This window comes from Peromyscus eremicus, chromosome 8a (assembly GCF_949786415.1).
Source record: "Peromyscus eremicus chromosome 8a, PerEre_H2_v1, whole genome shotgun sequence".
NCBI classification, from domain to species: Eukaryota; Metazoa; Chordata; class Mammalia; order Rodentia; family Cricetidae; genus Peromyscus; species Peromyscus eremicus.
Window position 1 is genome coordinate 43609835 of NC_081423.1, and position 14351 is coordinate 43624185.

Here is a 14351-nt window from a genome sequence, read left to right on the forward strand (position 1 = left end):
TGAGAATGAGGCTTGATATATTTACAGGATGAAAAAATATTTAATAAAATCAGGGTCCACAGAAAGTCTCTATGCCTCCCTCGTTCCTGGCCAGGCCAAAGGTGCCTCAGGGGTTGAAAGCCATCCGACCTCAAGACAGGCACATTGCATCTCCAGGGCATCACAGGGTGCTTCTGGATAAGGCCAAGCCACAAAGGCCGGGGAAGACCAGGTACACACTGGGTACCCCACAGGTCCAGAGATTCAGCAGCCAGGGGAGCCCCGATCAGAGCACCTGTGTCCGTGCAGTTCCTTTCAGCCAGTATTTGCAACCCAGGCCTCACTCTTGTAGCAGCTTGTGCTTGACCGTAGAGCTTTCCGAGCAGAGGTGGACAAAAAGGGTACCAGCAGCAGTGCGAGCCCGCAGCTCCTGGAGCTCATAGTCGTGGGCCCACTCAATGTTGCCCCACTTCTGGATCTAAGGAGAGGGAAAAACAAGCTTCTGGGTGAGCAGCCTTGCCTGGTGACCTGAATCCCATTCTAGTCCCATCACTGGGCTAAGGGTCGTGAGCCATGACCCTATCAAACACTTAAGACCCATGTGGGTCATCTGATAACATTCAGGAAGCTGGAGCAGGCTCCTTTGCTGTCTGGGGCTTAGAGAGTCTGGGCAGAGTGTATCCCAGATAGGGGCTGCCCACTGCTAAATGGGCAGACACCGGAACACACTGTGTCTCCTCTAATGGAGCCTCTATCTCACACTTGAGACCAGGAAGCCAGCATGAAGCAGCCTGCAAACTGCCATCCTCTATGAGTTGTACCTCATTGTCCTTCAGGGCTGTAAGCACTACCATGGCAGGGCCATAAATAAATGAAGCCAGGCCACAGGCAACTTGGTTCAGACCCCTCAGGAGCAGTAGAAGAGCAGTGACTCTGTGCAGCATACTGGAAGCCACATGAAGACCCTCAGAACTGTTAACAAGAGGGAGGAGATCTGGGCACACTGTGGCTGTCCAGACATGAGTGACAGGAGTCCAGTAGGCCTGGCCTGATCACCCAGGAATACAAAATCTTTCAGGTCACACAAGCTACCTGCATTACTGGTGCCTTGGTCTTGAAATACATCATCTGAGGTAATTTTCACCTTCATTTCAGGTCATCCTTCATTTTATGTGGGATCAAATCCAAAGTTCAGAAGGTAGCCTGGCTTGAGTCCCATAGCCAAAAGCAGAGTCCAAGCCAGCAGCCAGATTTCCTGGTCTTATACCAGCCCTATGGTCCTAATAGCTGACATCAGCCCTTCCCACAGAATGGCTAACATCAATGGATGGCTCTCCTCTGCTGTATAGAAATTTGCCTATGGCATTTTTCCAAGCAGAAGATTAACTATTCCAAAAAAGGCTTTCAATCATATAGGACCCAACTCCTAATAACATTAACCTTCTGAGGCTGGAGTAGTAGCAACCCACAGAACCACAAGGAACACTAAGTCCTCAGGGTTAAAGACGCAAGCAAGGGGCTGGGGAGATGGCTCAGCACTTGCTGCACAGGGAGGAAGCTCTGAATTAAGATCCCAGCACCCGCATAGAAGCCAAGTGGGTGGCAGCCCACCTATAATCCCAGCTTGCCAGAGGCAGAGACAAGGATTGCCTAGAGCAACTGGCTAACTACAGAAGCCAAACTGGTGAATCCTGGGTTCAAGCAAGAGACCCTGCCTCAATATTAAGGTAGAGAAGAGTTGAAGAAGATACCTCATGTCAGCCTCCACCAGAAGGTGCACCTACACAAATGTGAACACACACACGAGAGAGAGAGAGAGAGAGAGAGAGAGAGAGAGAGAGAGAGAGAGAGAGACAGACAGACAGACAGACAGACAGAGAGAAATGCAAACGAAAGCCAGGCACGGTAAGTGGCACACATCTGTGATGCAGCAGCACTCAGAAGAAAGGACAAGAACATCTCCATATGGCCCAGGCCAGCCTAGTCTATATACTTAGTTTCAGACCAGTCTGAAAAAGCCAAAAAAAAAAAGTAAACAAGCCAGCCATTGTGACACATATCCATAACCCCAGCACTTGGGAAGTAGAAGCTGGAGGATCAGAAGTTCATAGTAAGGCTCAGATACACAATGAGCTCAAGGCTAGTCTGGACTACATGGGACCCTCTCTCAACAAAACAAAGCAAAAACTGAAACCAAAAACAAAAATGCAAACAACAACAGAAAAACCTTAGTCTTTCTGCCTCCTACATCAAATGTGTGTGTGAGCACCAGCTACTCCTTGGCTCCTCTGCCAGCCAGGAGTAACATCAGGGTGTCAACTCCTACCGCCTTAGGAGCACAAATGTGGGGCAGATGAGGCCCAAATACCTTATCTGCCCAGGAGCCTGTGGAGGCCTTAGCCCCAGTCACCCAGACACGGGTGCCAACCCCAGTGGAACATTCTCCCGAAGTGCCATCTAGTACCCTAGTTTATCCTTATGTAAGATAGAGGAAGTACGACTCCTACCCAACTCCGTCAAGCTGTTGAAGAGGACCTGGGGGCAAGGAGAGTGCTGAGCAATTCTGAACCTTTCCAGTGCATGGGCATGTGTGTGTGGAGCTGATGATGGAACCCAGGGCCCAGAGCATACTAGGCTAGTGCTCTACCACTGAGCCACACCCCTAGCCCCAGCAACTCTTATACCTTTATTGTTCCTTAGTTTGACTTTTTATATGTACAAAGTAATAAAGCTCAGGGAGTCTGAATCAGAACGGGGTGGGTGAGGTGGGATCTGAGATCAGACCCTTACCTGGTACTCCTCCTCCAGGCGTGACAGAAGCACAGCCTGCTCGACAGTCAGGCGCAGGTCCATCAGGCCCAAGGTCAGCAACATGGACTTGAGCTGGGCCACTACAAACTCAATCCCTGGGGGTGGGGGGACACAAGCCAAGTTAGTAAAGCCACTGCCCATCAGTTCCTGTTCCCTCATGGAATGGGGGTAGAGTGCACCATCCTGGGACCCACCTGAGGCTTGGCACACTTTTCTGCTAGAACATTATTCCTTTCTTGGGGTGATCCACCTGTCTTTTCCTGGATAGGCATCTGACCTAAACTTGGTCAATTAAGAGTATGCCCCAAGCCTCACTCAGTGATTGGTTTATAGATGGGCATATGGTTCCAAACTAATGATACACAAAGTTGAGACTTTTCCTGGAGGGTGTATGACCCTGGAGTGCTAAGTAAAAGGGCCGGGCATCAGAGCTACTCAGCCTCCATGCTCAGAGCACTCAGCAAGGATGTGTCAATATGTACCCAACCCTCAAGGCCCACAGAAGCCCAACTTGTACCTTGTAGGGCCCACATGTTGTAAGAGGACAAGTGGCTGATAAGCACCTCTCGGGTCTGGGAAGGTATGCTGGGTCCCATTATGCTGGTGGAGGAGCCGATCTCCACGCCGTATCTAAACAGAAAAGGCATCAGCATGTCTTTGGCACTCTGCCTCTTAAGAGCAGAGCAGTCCAGCTTTTGACTTAAAAAAAAAAAAAAAAAGAATATGGCATATGTGCTTTTCCTTTCAAATCCCAGGGTGGCGGTACATGGAGGTGCACACCTCTAATCACAGCACTCAGAAAGCAGAGGCAGGAGGATCAGGAGTGGAAGGCTAGTGGTGCCTACCCAGTGGATTTGAGGCTAGCCTGGACTACATGAGACCATATCTCAAAGAACCAAAACAAACAAATAAGTAAAAATAGCCCCACAACATGCCCGGGTCGTTGTGAGCACTCAGGAGATGTGTAGCAAGTGATAATTTATGTGAAAATTGTTATGATAGAAGAAAAACCATCTTGGCATTTGTTAGAAAACCCTGCCGACAAGGCAGTGCCATGGGAGTCATCCCTTCCACATTTCACTTGGAAAGAATTGACACTGAATTTATTTTGCCACCTTATCAATATCTGTTCAATTCTATACTCACAAGAGTCTTCTGTTAAAGAAACTGCTGAGTATCACCAATCCCTAGAAACCACACATCCACAAGGTAGTATTCACAACACTGCAGGAAATATCCTGACTTGTTCATGTGCATGTGTATCTTATACACTGTAAGTTTTACTTAACAGTGCAGGAATAATGAAGAAGACTAAAAAAAAAAAGTCAAAATTTGAGTTGTTACCTCTGCTGCACAGAATACTAAGCACTCTGCTGGCTTATTCCTCCCACCAGCCTGGCTGGCAGGATTAACCCATTTCAAATAAAGGAAACCAACACTCAGAGACTGGCTTGGGGATAAGAGGCCTGGGGCCTTTGGTGCTTCTTGGGGACACAAAGCTGCCCCTACATTAGTCATGGTATACTACAGTGGCAGGTATTCAGGGCATGATGGCCTAAATGAATTTGAGGAACATGTTTTCCAAGGTAACCCCTACCTCTCAACGCCTGAAGAAGCCCAAGCTCAGGAGAGTTCTGGCTCAGGAAGCCAGCCTGAGATTTCAGGTATGCTGTGTGGCCCAGACCCCAGCACCCAACCCAATACCAGGCCTACTCAATGTTCCATGCGGAGCTGCACAACTTACCTTTCCTTAGCCCATTCTATGATTGGATCCCATTCGTTCTTTTGAAGTTCCACTAATGTCTCTGGCTCTTCCACCCTGTAGCTAATTCATTGTAAAAATCACCTTCATTAATAAAAAAGTACAATTCTTCATTGAGGGACATTAAAGGAAGATCCAAAGGGCAACAGCAAAAACTTCCCACCACCAACCCAGCATCCCAAGTCTTGTCCCATAAAGCAGTAGTTCTCAGAGAGCAGCCTTGGGGCCAGAAGCATCAGCGCTAGCCTCACTTGGGAAGCTCATTACCAGGACACCTTCTCAGATAAATCCCATATGATGACAAGCAGAACCTCTGGGGTGGGGCCTGGCCATGTTTCCACATGCCCTCTGGGGAATTCTGGTATAGCAATCCGCTATCCTCTGGCTCCCAAATACCTGACAGGTCCAAATTTGCGGCCATGTTAGTGCTACTCAAAAGCAGATCTGTAATAATAATGGGATCTATAGCCACTGGACACAAGTGCTGTGCTAGAAGTTCAGTGACAGATCCACCAAGACCCTGGTTCCTGGTCAAGGACCAAACACCTGCTGATGCTTCAGGAGCCCAGCTACCTCCTGGAATGGATTCTTTACCCAAATGGATCACCACAGAACCAGGTGGTACAATTCATTTTGATAAAGACACAGAAGGGTCAGTTGATAGGAGCTAAGCTCAAACTTCATGGATGGGAACCCTGGGGCACCACAGAAAACTAGTTTCATATAAGCAGAGAGGAGCAGAGTGGGCATGGGTATGCAGAAAAGCTGGCTGCTGAGAGCAGAGTAGGAGGCCTCTCTTCCTATCCAATCCTGGACCTGAAGGGAGGAGGCAGGTAGAACTTGGTACCTAGGGGGTCCCAACTGCCTTTGCTTGCTTATTAGAACCCTGCATAGTTTTCAAAAAGCCCCCTTTGCCAAAGGGAAGCTGAATAAGCTCTGTTCCCTGCAAGCCACTGTGTTCTAGCAAAAACAGAGTAGGTTTTCCTACTGCAAGCTCTAAGTGATCCTGGAGCCCATCCACTTCCAGAGCACCTATGCTAACACCCCAAGTAATCCCTGGGGTGACTCATAGCTTCTGAGTAATGAGGCCAGCAGGAACAGTAATGCTCAACCATTCAGCTGTTTCTCCCAATTTTCCTTCAATATCACCGACCAACAAGCAGAGAATATAGACACAAGGAGAGAATTTAGAACCAGAAGAGACTAGCCCCTGACTATTGCCACCTGTAATAACAGGGATGCTAATACCTGAACATGCTGAGGGCCAGACATCAGGGCCAGATGCCCTGCTGGGGGTTGGCCAATGGGTCCTGTGCTTCTGGAGCCTGAGAGAATGACATATCTCCATGCCAACTCAGCTCAATCCAAGGAGGACCCTGTGCTAGGCAGACTGAGAATCCTCCTCCTGGGGTTCAGTCACGTCAAGTGGGCTACCTGCCTGCAATGACAAAGGCCTTGCCTTTTCCTCCACCGATATGCTCTGGACAAATGAGGCAAAACAGACTAAGAGGCTCACACCACCCAAGCAGAGTGTTCATCTAATGTCACTTACCAGATGGTGTCAGTGTCCAGGAACTTTACAACTGCCCGGATCAGCTGATCCTTGTTTCGCTGGGTTGGATTGTCCAAGGATGTGTTGCACAATGTGGTCTGAATGAAAAGGCAGAAAATGCTGTCACCCACATGTGGGTTCTGACATACAGCAGACAGTATACCATCATCACAGCCTATCTGCTGAGCGGATCTGAAAGCCAGGCTCCATGCTCAAACCCCACTGTGCTTATGGGATTCACTAGACTCTCACAGTGGTCCTGGATTAGTGAACTTCTTCAGAGTTTCAGGGGCTTTATTTATATTTTCATGCTCATGACTACCAGATTAATATGTACCACAATACTTAGGGGGCAGATGCCACTCTTCTACCCATTTTAGAGATGTGGAAACTGAGGTGAAATACATAACTCAAATATAATAATGAAGACCTAAAACTCAAACTGACTGAGAACTTTACCAGCTTATTTGACACCTCTGAGGATAAAGCAGCAAATCGAACTGGGAACAAGATATTCTCCTAGTGTTACCTCCTCAGTAAGAGGTAACACCACTACTAGGCAGACTACTCTAGGCATCAGTCTGACCTCGTCAACCTGATTACATTAGACAGTCAAGAAGTAGACTACACTGCTGAGGAGGCCCACCTGGGTCTGTATGTCAAAGTGGAACACAGCAGTGCCCAGGATGAGAATACCTAACCCCAGAACTGGCTGGTGCCTTCCCTGGAACCACATAAGGCCTCCATGCACGGTATCATCTGGTCAGCCATGGCTCCATAAGGTGGGTAGTACAGGCGGGCATCGTGGGGCTGAGGAAGGATGGCCACCATGTAAAGCCATGTAGGCTGCAGAGGAAGGCTTCAGGGGCCTCAGTAGTACCCAGCCACTGAGAGGCTGGCCCTGTGGAACATCCTCCTTTCCACACCCATCTGGCGGCCTGGTTTGCACACCTACCAGTGTTTGCTGAGCTCTATCTATACTTGCTGTTGAAACTACTGAGTAACAAAGACATGGCCACTGCTCTTCTGTCACTCACCACGCTATGAAAGACACGGGCAATGAACGTGTAAATACAAAACAGGCCACTGCAGACCACACGGTGATGAATCAAGCGACTGGCCGCCATAGTAAAGAATAAAGGCTGGGCTTGGTACAGCAGCACACACTTTTAATCCCAGCACTCAGGAGGCAGAGGCAGGAAGATCTCTGTGAGTTCGAGGCCAGCCTGGGCTACATACAAGTTCCAGGACAGCCAGGGCGACATAAAAAGACCCTGTCTCAAAAATAGAAAAAATAAAGATGAGTGATGTGGCTGAGACACTGCACGGTTACCTAGCATTCATGAAACCCTGGGTTCAATCCCTACACTGTATACACGGGGCATGCAGACACATGCATGTAATCTCAGCACTCAGGCGGTAATGGGCAGAAGTTCAAGGTCATCTGCAGCTACAAATTAAGTTCAAGACCTACCTGAGACATGAGACCCTGTCTCAAAAAACCAAAACCACCCAAACAACAAAAATAAAAACAGGATGGGGGTGACACTGGGAGCCAGTGGCCAGGCCAGGCAGGGAAGAGCTTGGCCTGTTCAGTGACAGTTTAAGTGTGACTGCAGCCAGGCAGACAAGAGCCTACCCCAGAGCCTTGTCATAATATGGAGGAAATCTAAATTTTTGCCAGGAAGTCTTGGTGGGCATCAGGTAGAAGTTTGTATGATAAAAGTCTGTTTGCTACAAGTTTGTTACCAGGTGCATGGTGTAGAACTTGATGGTATCCTGCTGAGAGTCCCATTCAGTGGCCACTGCAATGGCCAGGGCCTCACTGGGGACGGTAAAAAGCTTGGCTTGGGGAGTTTTCAGCTTTCTGTGGTCCAGGTTTATCTCAAAGCCACCTTAAAAGAGCAAATGAAAAATTCTCATGGATTGTGAATTCAAATGACCCATTCCTATATTTTAGCCACCAAACTGGTGCACACAAAGACAACATCAGACAAAGTACCACCACTGTACCGGCTGGAGACAAAAATGTACCCAACCAGTCACAAAAAGGCCATCAAATTTTCAGACACTCACCTTCACCCTGTGAGATGCTGACGTTCTCATAAAACCTCTTCCTTTCTGTAAGACAGATTTTTCAGGGGCAATTTAAAGTAGCAGCAAGAGGACTCCAGAGGCAATACCAACTCGTATCATTATTGTTAATGCTGACTGATTGGCTTGATTTTCATATCATCATTCAATGCCTGCCCTAGTCTACAGTCTAATCAACAGCTTCTGATTAAAGCTTGGGAAAAGGGAACAACCACTCTCCAGGGACAAGGGAGGAACAGGACTCGCTGCTCAGGCCTCTTCTAGTATCCAAGCTAGAAGACAACTGATCGAGGGCACGTGGAGCCTCCGATTGTGACCTGAGAATTCCAGACACCTGCTGTAGCAGCAAAGCATGGCCACCAGGCCAGCATAATGTACTGAATGTAAAGCTGGTGTGTGAATGGACTAAAACCAGAGACTTCTCTCAGGCAGACACCTCTGAGAGAGAAAGCCAATGTGTGTGCTCATGTACACGTGTGTACATGTGTAATGTACAAGTAGAAAATAAAGCTACTGAGAACATTTCCTATTCCCTCTAACTCATTTACCCAGCTAGCCAGCTTGTCTGTGTATTCAACAGGAACTCCAAAAACCTCCTTCAAGAAGGGGGACAATCTGTGTTGTACATTTTTGTTAGACTATGGGAACTTAGAAAAACTACATATGTGTGCAAGGCAGAGAGAGGGCACTTTTGTTTCCATATTATGTTAGTTATTTGCATAATTCTCATTTGCTGTAAAGACAGGACCCCCAAACTGCATTTCTATGGGTACACTCAGGAAACTAAAGTTCAAATTGTTTTCCCATTAAACTATCTGTATGCCAACTATGGGACACATCCTGTTCTGGGCATCTGGGATACAATCATGAATAAGACATAAAAATCTTTGTCTTTACACGCTTTAAGTTGTTTATAAAGTGATCAGCCCTCCCAATTAAATGCAGTGAGCCACAGAAGAGAAGCCTGGCGGCGGCGCACACCTTTAATCCCAGCACTCGGGAGGCAGAGGCAGGCAGATCTCTGAGTTCGAGGCCAGCCTGGGCTACAGAGTGAGTTCCAGAAAAGGCGCAAAGCTACACAGAGAAACCCTGTCTTGAAAAACCAAAAAAAAAAAAAAAAAAAAAAAAAGAGAAGCCTGAAAGCAAGAGGGGGACTTGTTGGAGAAAGGGAGGACAAGGGGAGGGAATGAAAGGATAATGGAGGATATGATCCAAGTACACACAAATGTGTGTATGTGTATGTGTATGTGTGATGGTTTGAATGAAATTGGTCCCCAAAAGCTCATATATCTGTATGCTTGGTTCCCAGTTGGAGGACTGTTAGGAAGCATTAAGTGTGGCCTTGTTGGAGGAGGTATGTAACTGGGGTGGGCTTTGAGGTTTTCTCACTTTCTACCAGCTGCCTGGATCAAGATGTAGCTCTCAGTTACTGTTCCAGCACCATGCCTGTATCATGCTCCCCACCATGATGATAATGAACCAACCCTCTGAAACTGTAACAAACCCCCAGTTAAATACTTTCTTTTGTAAGAGTTTCTTGGTCATGATGTCTCTTCATAGCAATAGAACACTAAGACAATACATATTTTTATGTATGTACAAAACTGTGAAAGAATAAATAAATTTGAAAATTATCAGATCTGGACACTGAGATGATATGACACAATTGACCATATCATGTGAAACTATAACACTAATTCTAGCACACATTCTACACCAAAATAGGTGGTTTCTGCCATTGTAGAGTTCTTAAATGTCCCTACCTTCCCTGCCACCCTGGTGGGTTGGCCACAGGCCTCTTTTCTTACCTCTGAAAGAAGTTCTACACTATGTCCATTGTGCTTTCTGGTGCCTAGACTGGACAACATGTAAAAGCCTGGGCAGGCAGAAGTCAGTGAGCAGGCACAATGCCTCACACGGGCCTGAGAAATGGGCAAATGGCAGAAACTGACTGACTCCCCCAAAGCTACCAGGACAGCTGTGTTTCCTATAACGCCCACCTGGCATGCTCTGCTGGCCAGGGCTACTTCCACAATTGAACAAGAATTTTAAAAGTCTGGATTGTAGGATGACTAGAGAGAGAGCATCAAACCAAAACTGCTCAAAATGGGATAAAGACACACAAAAAATAAGGCAGCAGAAGGCAAAAAGAACTCAAGAGACAATGGCCTCAGATTCAAAGGTGGTAGGCTTTAGATAGGGCAAGCGTCAGTCTTTCTACTTCAGGGAATACTGCTCACATTAGAGGACCAGCCTTGGAGATAAGATGTGCCCTGGAAGTTCTGTCTATTGAGAGTAAAATAACCAAGTGATTTCAGTGATTAGTAAGAACATGTGGGAAAACGGGAACCCAGACTGAGGAATCCCCATCTCATCATGGGCTGGAAAAAGACCTCTGAGTCGTTAGTTCCTACGTGAGCCACAGAAGCAGCAGCTACTAGATCTCATTTAGGAAGGGATGTATAGAAGTAATTTTCAGGGTTAGAAATGGCTTATATGAAGCTCAGTTGATGAGGTACTTGCTGCGTAAGTGTGAGGACCGGAGCTGAATCCCCAGCACCCATGTAAAAGGCCAGGGAACAGTGGTGCATGCTTGCAGTCCCAGTGCTGGAGAAGAGGAGACAGGAGGACCCCTGCAGCTTCCTGGCCATTCAGCCTAGCCTATTCAGCACCCCTGTGTCAAAAACAAGGAGAGGCTCGACAAGATGGCTCAGCAGGGGAAAGTGCTTATGCAAGCTCAAGACCAAATTCAACCCCCAGAACCCACATAAAGGTTGAAGGAGAAAACTGACTCCACATGCATGCATAGCACATCCATCCACACATGTTCCCACACATACACACGAACTGAAAAAACAAACACACACACATAACAAAACAAGGAGGCAACCACAAGAAAACAAGAGAAACACAGCAGATAACAACTGTGAAAACTTCTCAAAGGGGCCTGGAGAGATGGCTCAGTGGTTAAGAGCACTGGCTGTTCTTCCAGAGGACTCGGGTTCAATTCCCAGCACCCACATAGCAGCTCACAACTGGCTATAACTCCAGTTGCAGGGAACCTGACACCAGTGGCAAAATACTAATGCACATAAAATAAAAACAAATTTAAAAAATGCTCATAGGAAGAGTGCTGGATGGGAAATTAGTAACCTACTAAAATAAAAGATCTTTCTTTCCTGTGAAGTTGCTTAAGCCCATATAAAGAAACAAGTGGTTTTCAGTGTCATTTTCTTTTTAAATCCCTCTTGTCTAGTGTGTGGTTTTTCTACCAGTCATAATTTAGGAGCTGGCCTTTTTTTAAGAAAACCGAAAGCCCCAGGACTACAATTCCCAGAGTGCACCAAGAAACAATGCTAGTCATACAATCACAATACCTTTACCTTTTAAAACAGCGCCATCTGGTGGATCTTGAACCTTAAAGCTAAATTCAAAATAGGTAACCCCCTATAATCCTGGGACAGCTCTAACCAATGTTTTTCAGTGATTTCAAAATTTATATCTAAACACATAAAGAATAGCCTCCAAAACAAGGCTTGGTGTGGTGTTGCATGCCTTTAATCCCAGCACTCAAGAGGCAAAGGCAGGCAGTTTGAGGCCAACCTGGTCTACATAAAGATCTAAGCCACCCAGGACTACACAGAAAAACCATCTCAATAATTAATAGTAACAACAACAACAACAACAACAATAATAATAACAACAAAAAATCCACCATGAGATACCACCTCACACCCTTTAAGCTGACTATAATAAAAAAGTCAGGCAATAAGAAGTTTTGGTCAGGATATAAAGAAATTAGAAACCTCATGTACTACTAGAGATTTAAAATGGTTCATCCACCTTAAAAAAAAACAATCTTACAGGTTGGGGATTTAGCCCAGTGGTAGAACGCTTGCCTAGCAAGCATAAGGCCCTGGGTTCGGCTCTCAGTTCGGGGGGTGGGGGGGGGCGGGGGGACAAACAAACAATCTTACTATTCCTTAAAAAGTTAGTTTCCATTTATCCCAGCAATTTTAAGCTTAGGAAATATAGCCAAGAAAAAAGTAAAACCAAAGTCCACACAAAAACTTGTACATAAATGTCTGTATCAGCATTATTTATAACAACCACAGTAGAAACAACTTACATGTCCATAAATGGACAAATAAAATGTGTATTTATACATATTATTCATCAATCAAAGGACTGGAATATGGATATATGATACAACATAGACAACTCTTAAGAACATTATACTATGTGAAAGAGGTCAGTCCTAAACCCCACACTCTATTTGTATGAAATGTCCAAAACAGGGAAATCTTTGAAGGAAGAATAGTGGTTGCCTAGGGCTGGAGAGATGGCAAGGAACACAGACAGTAACTAAGGGGTACTGACTGCCTTTTTTCTTTTCTTTTTTTTAAAATGTGTTTAGGTATTTTGCCTGCATGTATGTCTGTCTACAACGTACATGCCTGGTGCCCAAGGCCAGAAGAGGGCATTTGCTCCTCTGGGACTGGAGTTATGGACGGTTGTGAGCTGCCACGTAGGTCCTGGAGTTACAAATGGTTGTGAGCCACCATGTAAGTGCTGGGAACTGAACCTACATACTCTGAGCCAGTTCTCCAGCCCCTATTGACTGCTTTTTATAATAACAATATTCTAAAACTGATTGTGATTACGGTCGCTCAAACTACTGAATTTACACTAATAAATGTACTATATGCTGAGTGAGTTATCTTTAATTTTTCCTTAGATTTATTACTTTTATCTTATGTGTGAGTGTTTTGCCTGTAAGTATGTATGTGCACTATGTATGTGCTTAATGCCCACAGAGGTCAGAAGAGGGCATCCGATTCCCTGGAACTGGAGTTATATCGATGGTTGGGAGTCACCATGTGAGTACTAGGAACTGAAGCCAGGCCGATGGTTGGGAGTCACCATGTGAGTACTAGGAACTGAAGCCAGGCCCTCTGCAAGAGCAACAAGTGCTCTTAATCTCTGAGCCACCTCTCCAGCCCCTAAATGAACTAATCTTTTTGTTTGTTTGTTTGGTTGGTTGGTTGGTTGGTTTTTTTAGAGACAGGGTTTCTCTGTGTAGCCCTGGGTGTCCTCACAGAGATCAACCCACCTTTGCCTCCCAAGGGCTTAAATTAAAAATTCTGCAGGCCCAGAGAGATGGCTCAGTGGGTAAAGGTGCTTGTATGCAAGTCTGACTGAGTTCAATCCCCAAACCCATATAAAGGGGGAGGGAGAGAAATAACTCTCAAAAGCTCTTCTCTGAACCTCCATGTGTACAGTGACACATATGTGCCCAAATACACAAATAAATAAATGTAATAAAAAATTCTTGCAGCCAAATATATAACTGTACTGTTCTCCAAATTGCTCTTCATCTGGAGCAGAGGTCAATACTCTCGGTTGTTCCAGCCATTATAATAAAATATAATGAATTATAATGAAAGCAGCCATAGACAATATATACGAGTATGTGACTGTGTTCCAATAAAACTTTATTTCAAAAACAGGTGGCGGACTAGTCCCCTCAATGAGGATGGCCAGGCCAGTAATGCTTCTGAAGTGGCAGAGACTTGGAGGAGCTGTCTTGTACAGACGGTAATTTGTAAATGGTAGAGACAGGACTTCTAACTTTGATTTCTTTGGGAATTTGTATTCAGCCTCATATGCTGCTTCTCCCAAACTCCTTCCCCTCTAGGCAGCAGGAGGGCGGCAACAGCCTCACAAACATCTCTGCACTACACTACCTCCTCCTCCAACCTCTGAGCCCTTCAAAAGCCCCTCCTCTTCAGACAACCTTCCATGGTGTCGCTGTTCCTAAGAGACTGGCAACTGAAGTCTTCACCGAGAAGGACCCAGTGGGTATAATTTACACGACTTCAAAGATACACAGAAAGCTCACAATTGGGGAGGACAAGGAGAGCAGCGCGCATCCTAGGGAGGCACGGCATAAGCAAAGGAACACATTCAGGAGTTCACTAAATAGGCAAAGGGCTAATTTAAATGAGTGGATGCTTTTTGCTTTACATTATGGAGGCATCTGCTCTGTCAGCTTTTCTGTATTACAGACTTCCCAGTTGGCTCTTAGAATTATCTAGCACATAGTAGGTAATCAAATGTGAAAGAAAATAGGAATGCATGAATAAATGAGTG

At 45.9% G+C, this 14351-nt stretch overlaps 1 protein-coding gene across 4 annotated transcripts in view; it reads right to left on the minus strand.

The window, feature by feature from the left end:
• Positions 1 to 14351, minus strand: part of Atpaf2 (ATP synthase mitochondrial F1 complex assembly factor 2) — a 17243-nt gene continuing 2892 nt past the window's right edge. For 3 of the 4 annotated variants that reach the window (XM_059270811.1, XM_059270810.1, XM_059270809.1), the window contains 7 exons: positions 8181 to 8225; positions 7854 to 7999; positions 6105 to 6202; positions 4535 to 4615; positions 3308 to 3420; positions 2770 to 2885; positions 1 to 457 (listed from right to left, as the gene is read on the minus strand). In XM_059270811.1, the coding sequence (XP_059126794.1) occupies positions 320 to 457; positions 2770 to 2885; positions 3308 to 3420; positions 4535 to 4615; positions 6105 to 6202; positions 7854 to 7862 (555 nt within the window). In that variant the 5' untranslated portion in view covers positions 7863 to 7999; positions 8181 to 8225 and the 3' untranslated portion in view covers positions 1 to 319. Of the gene's footprint in view, positions 458 to 2769; positions 2886 to 3307; positions 3421 to 4534; positions 4616 to 6104; positions 6203 to 7853; positions 8000 to 8180; positions 8226 to 11581; positions 11623 to 14351 lie in introns of all 4 variants that reach the window. The other variant, XM_059270812.1, reaches the window with a different exon arrangement.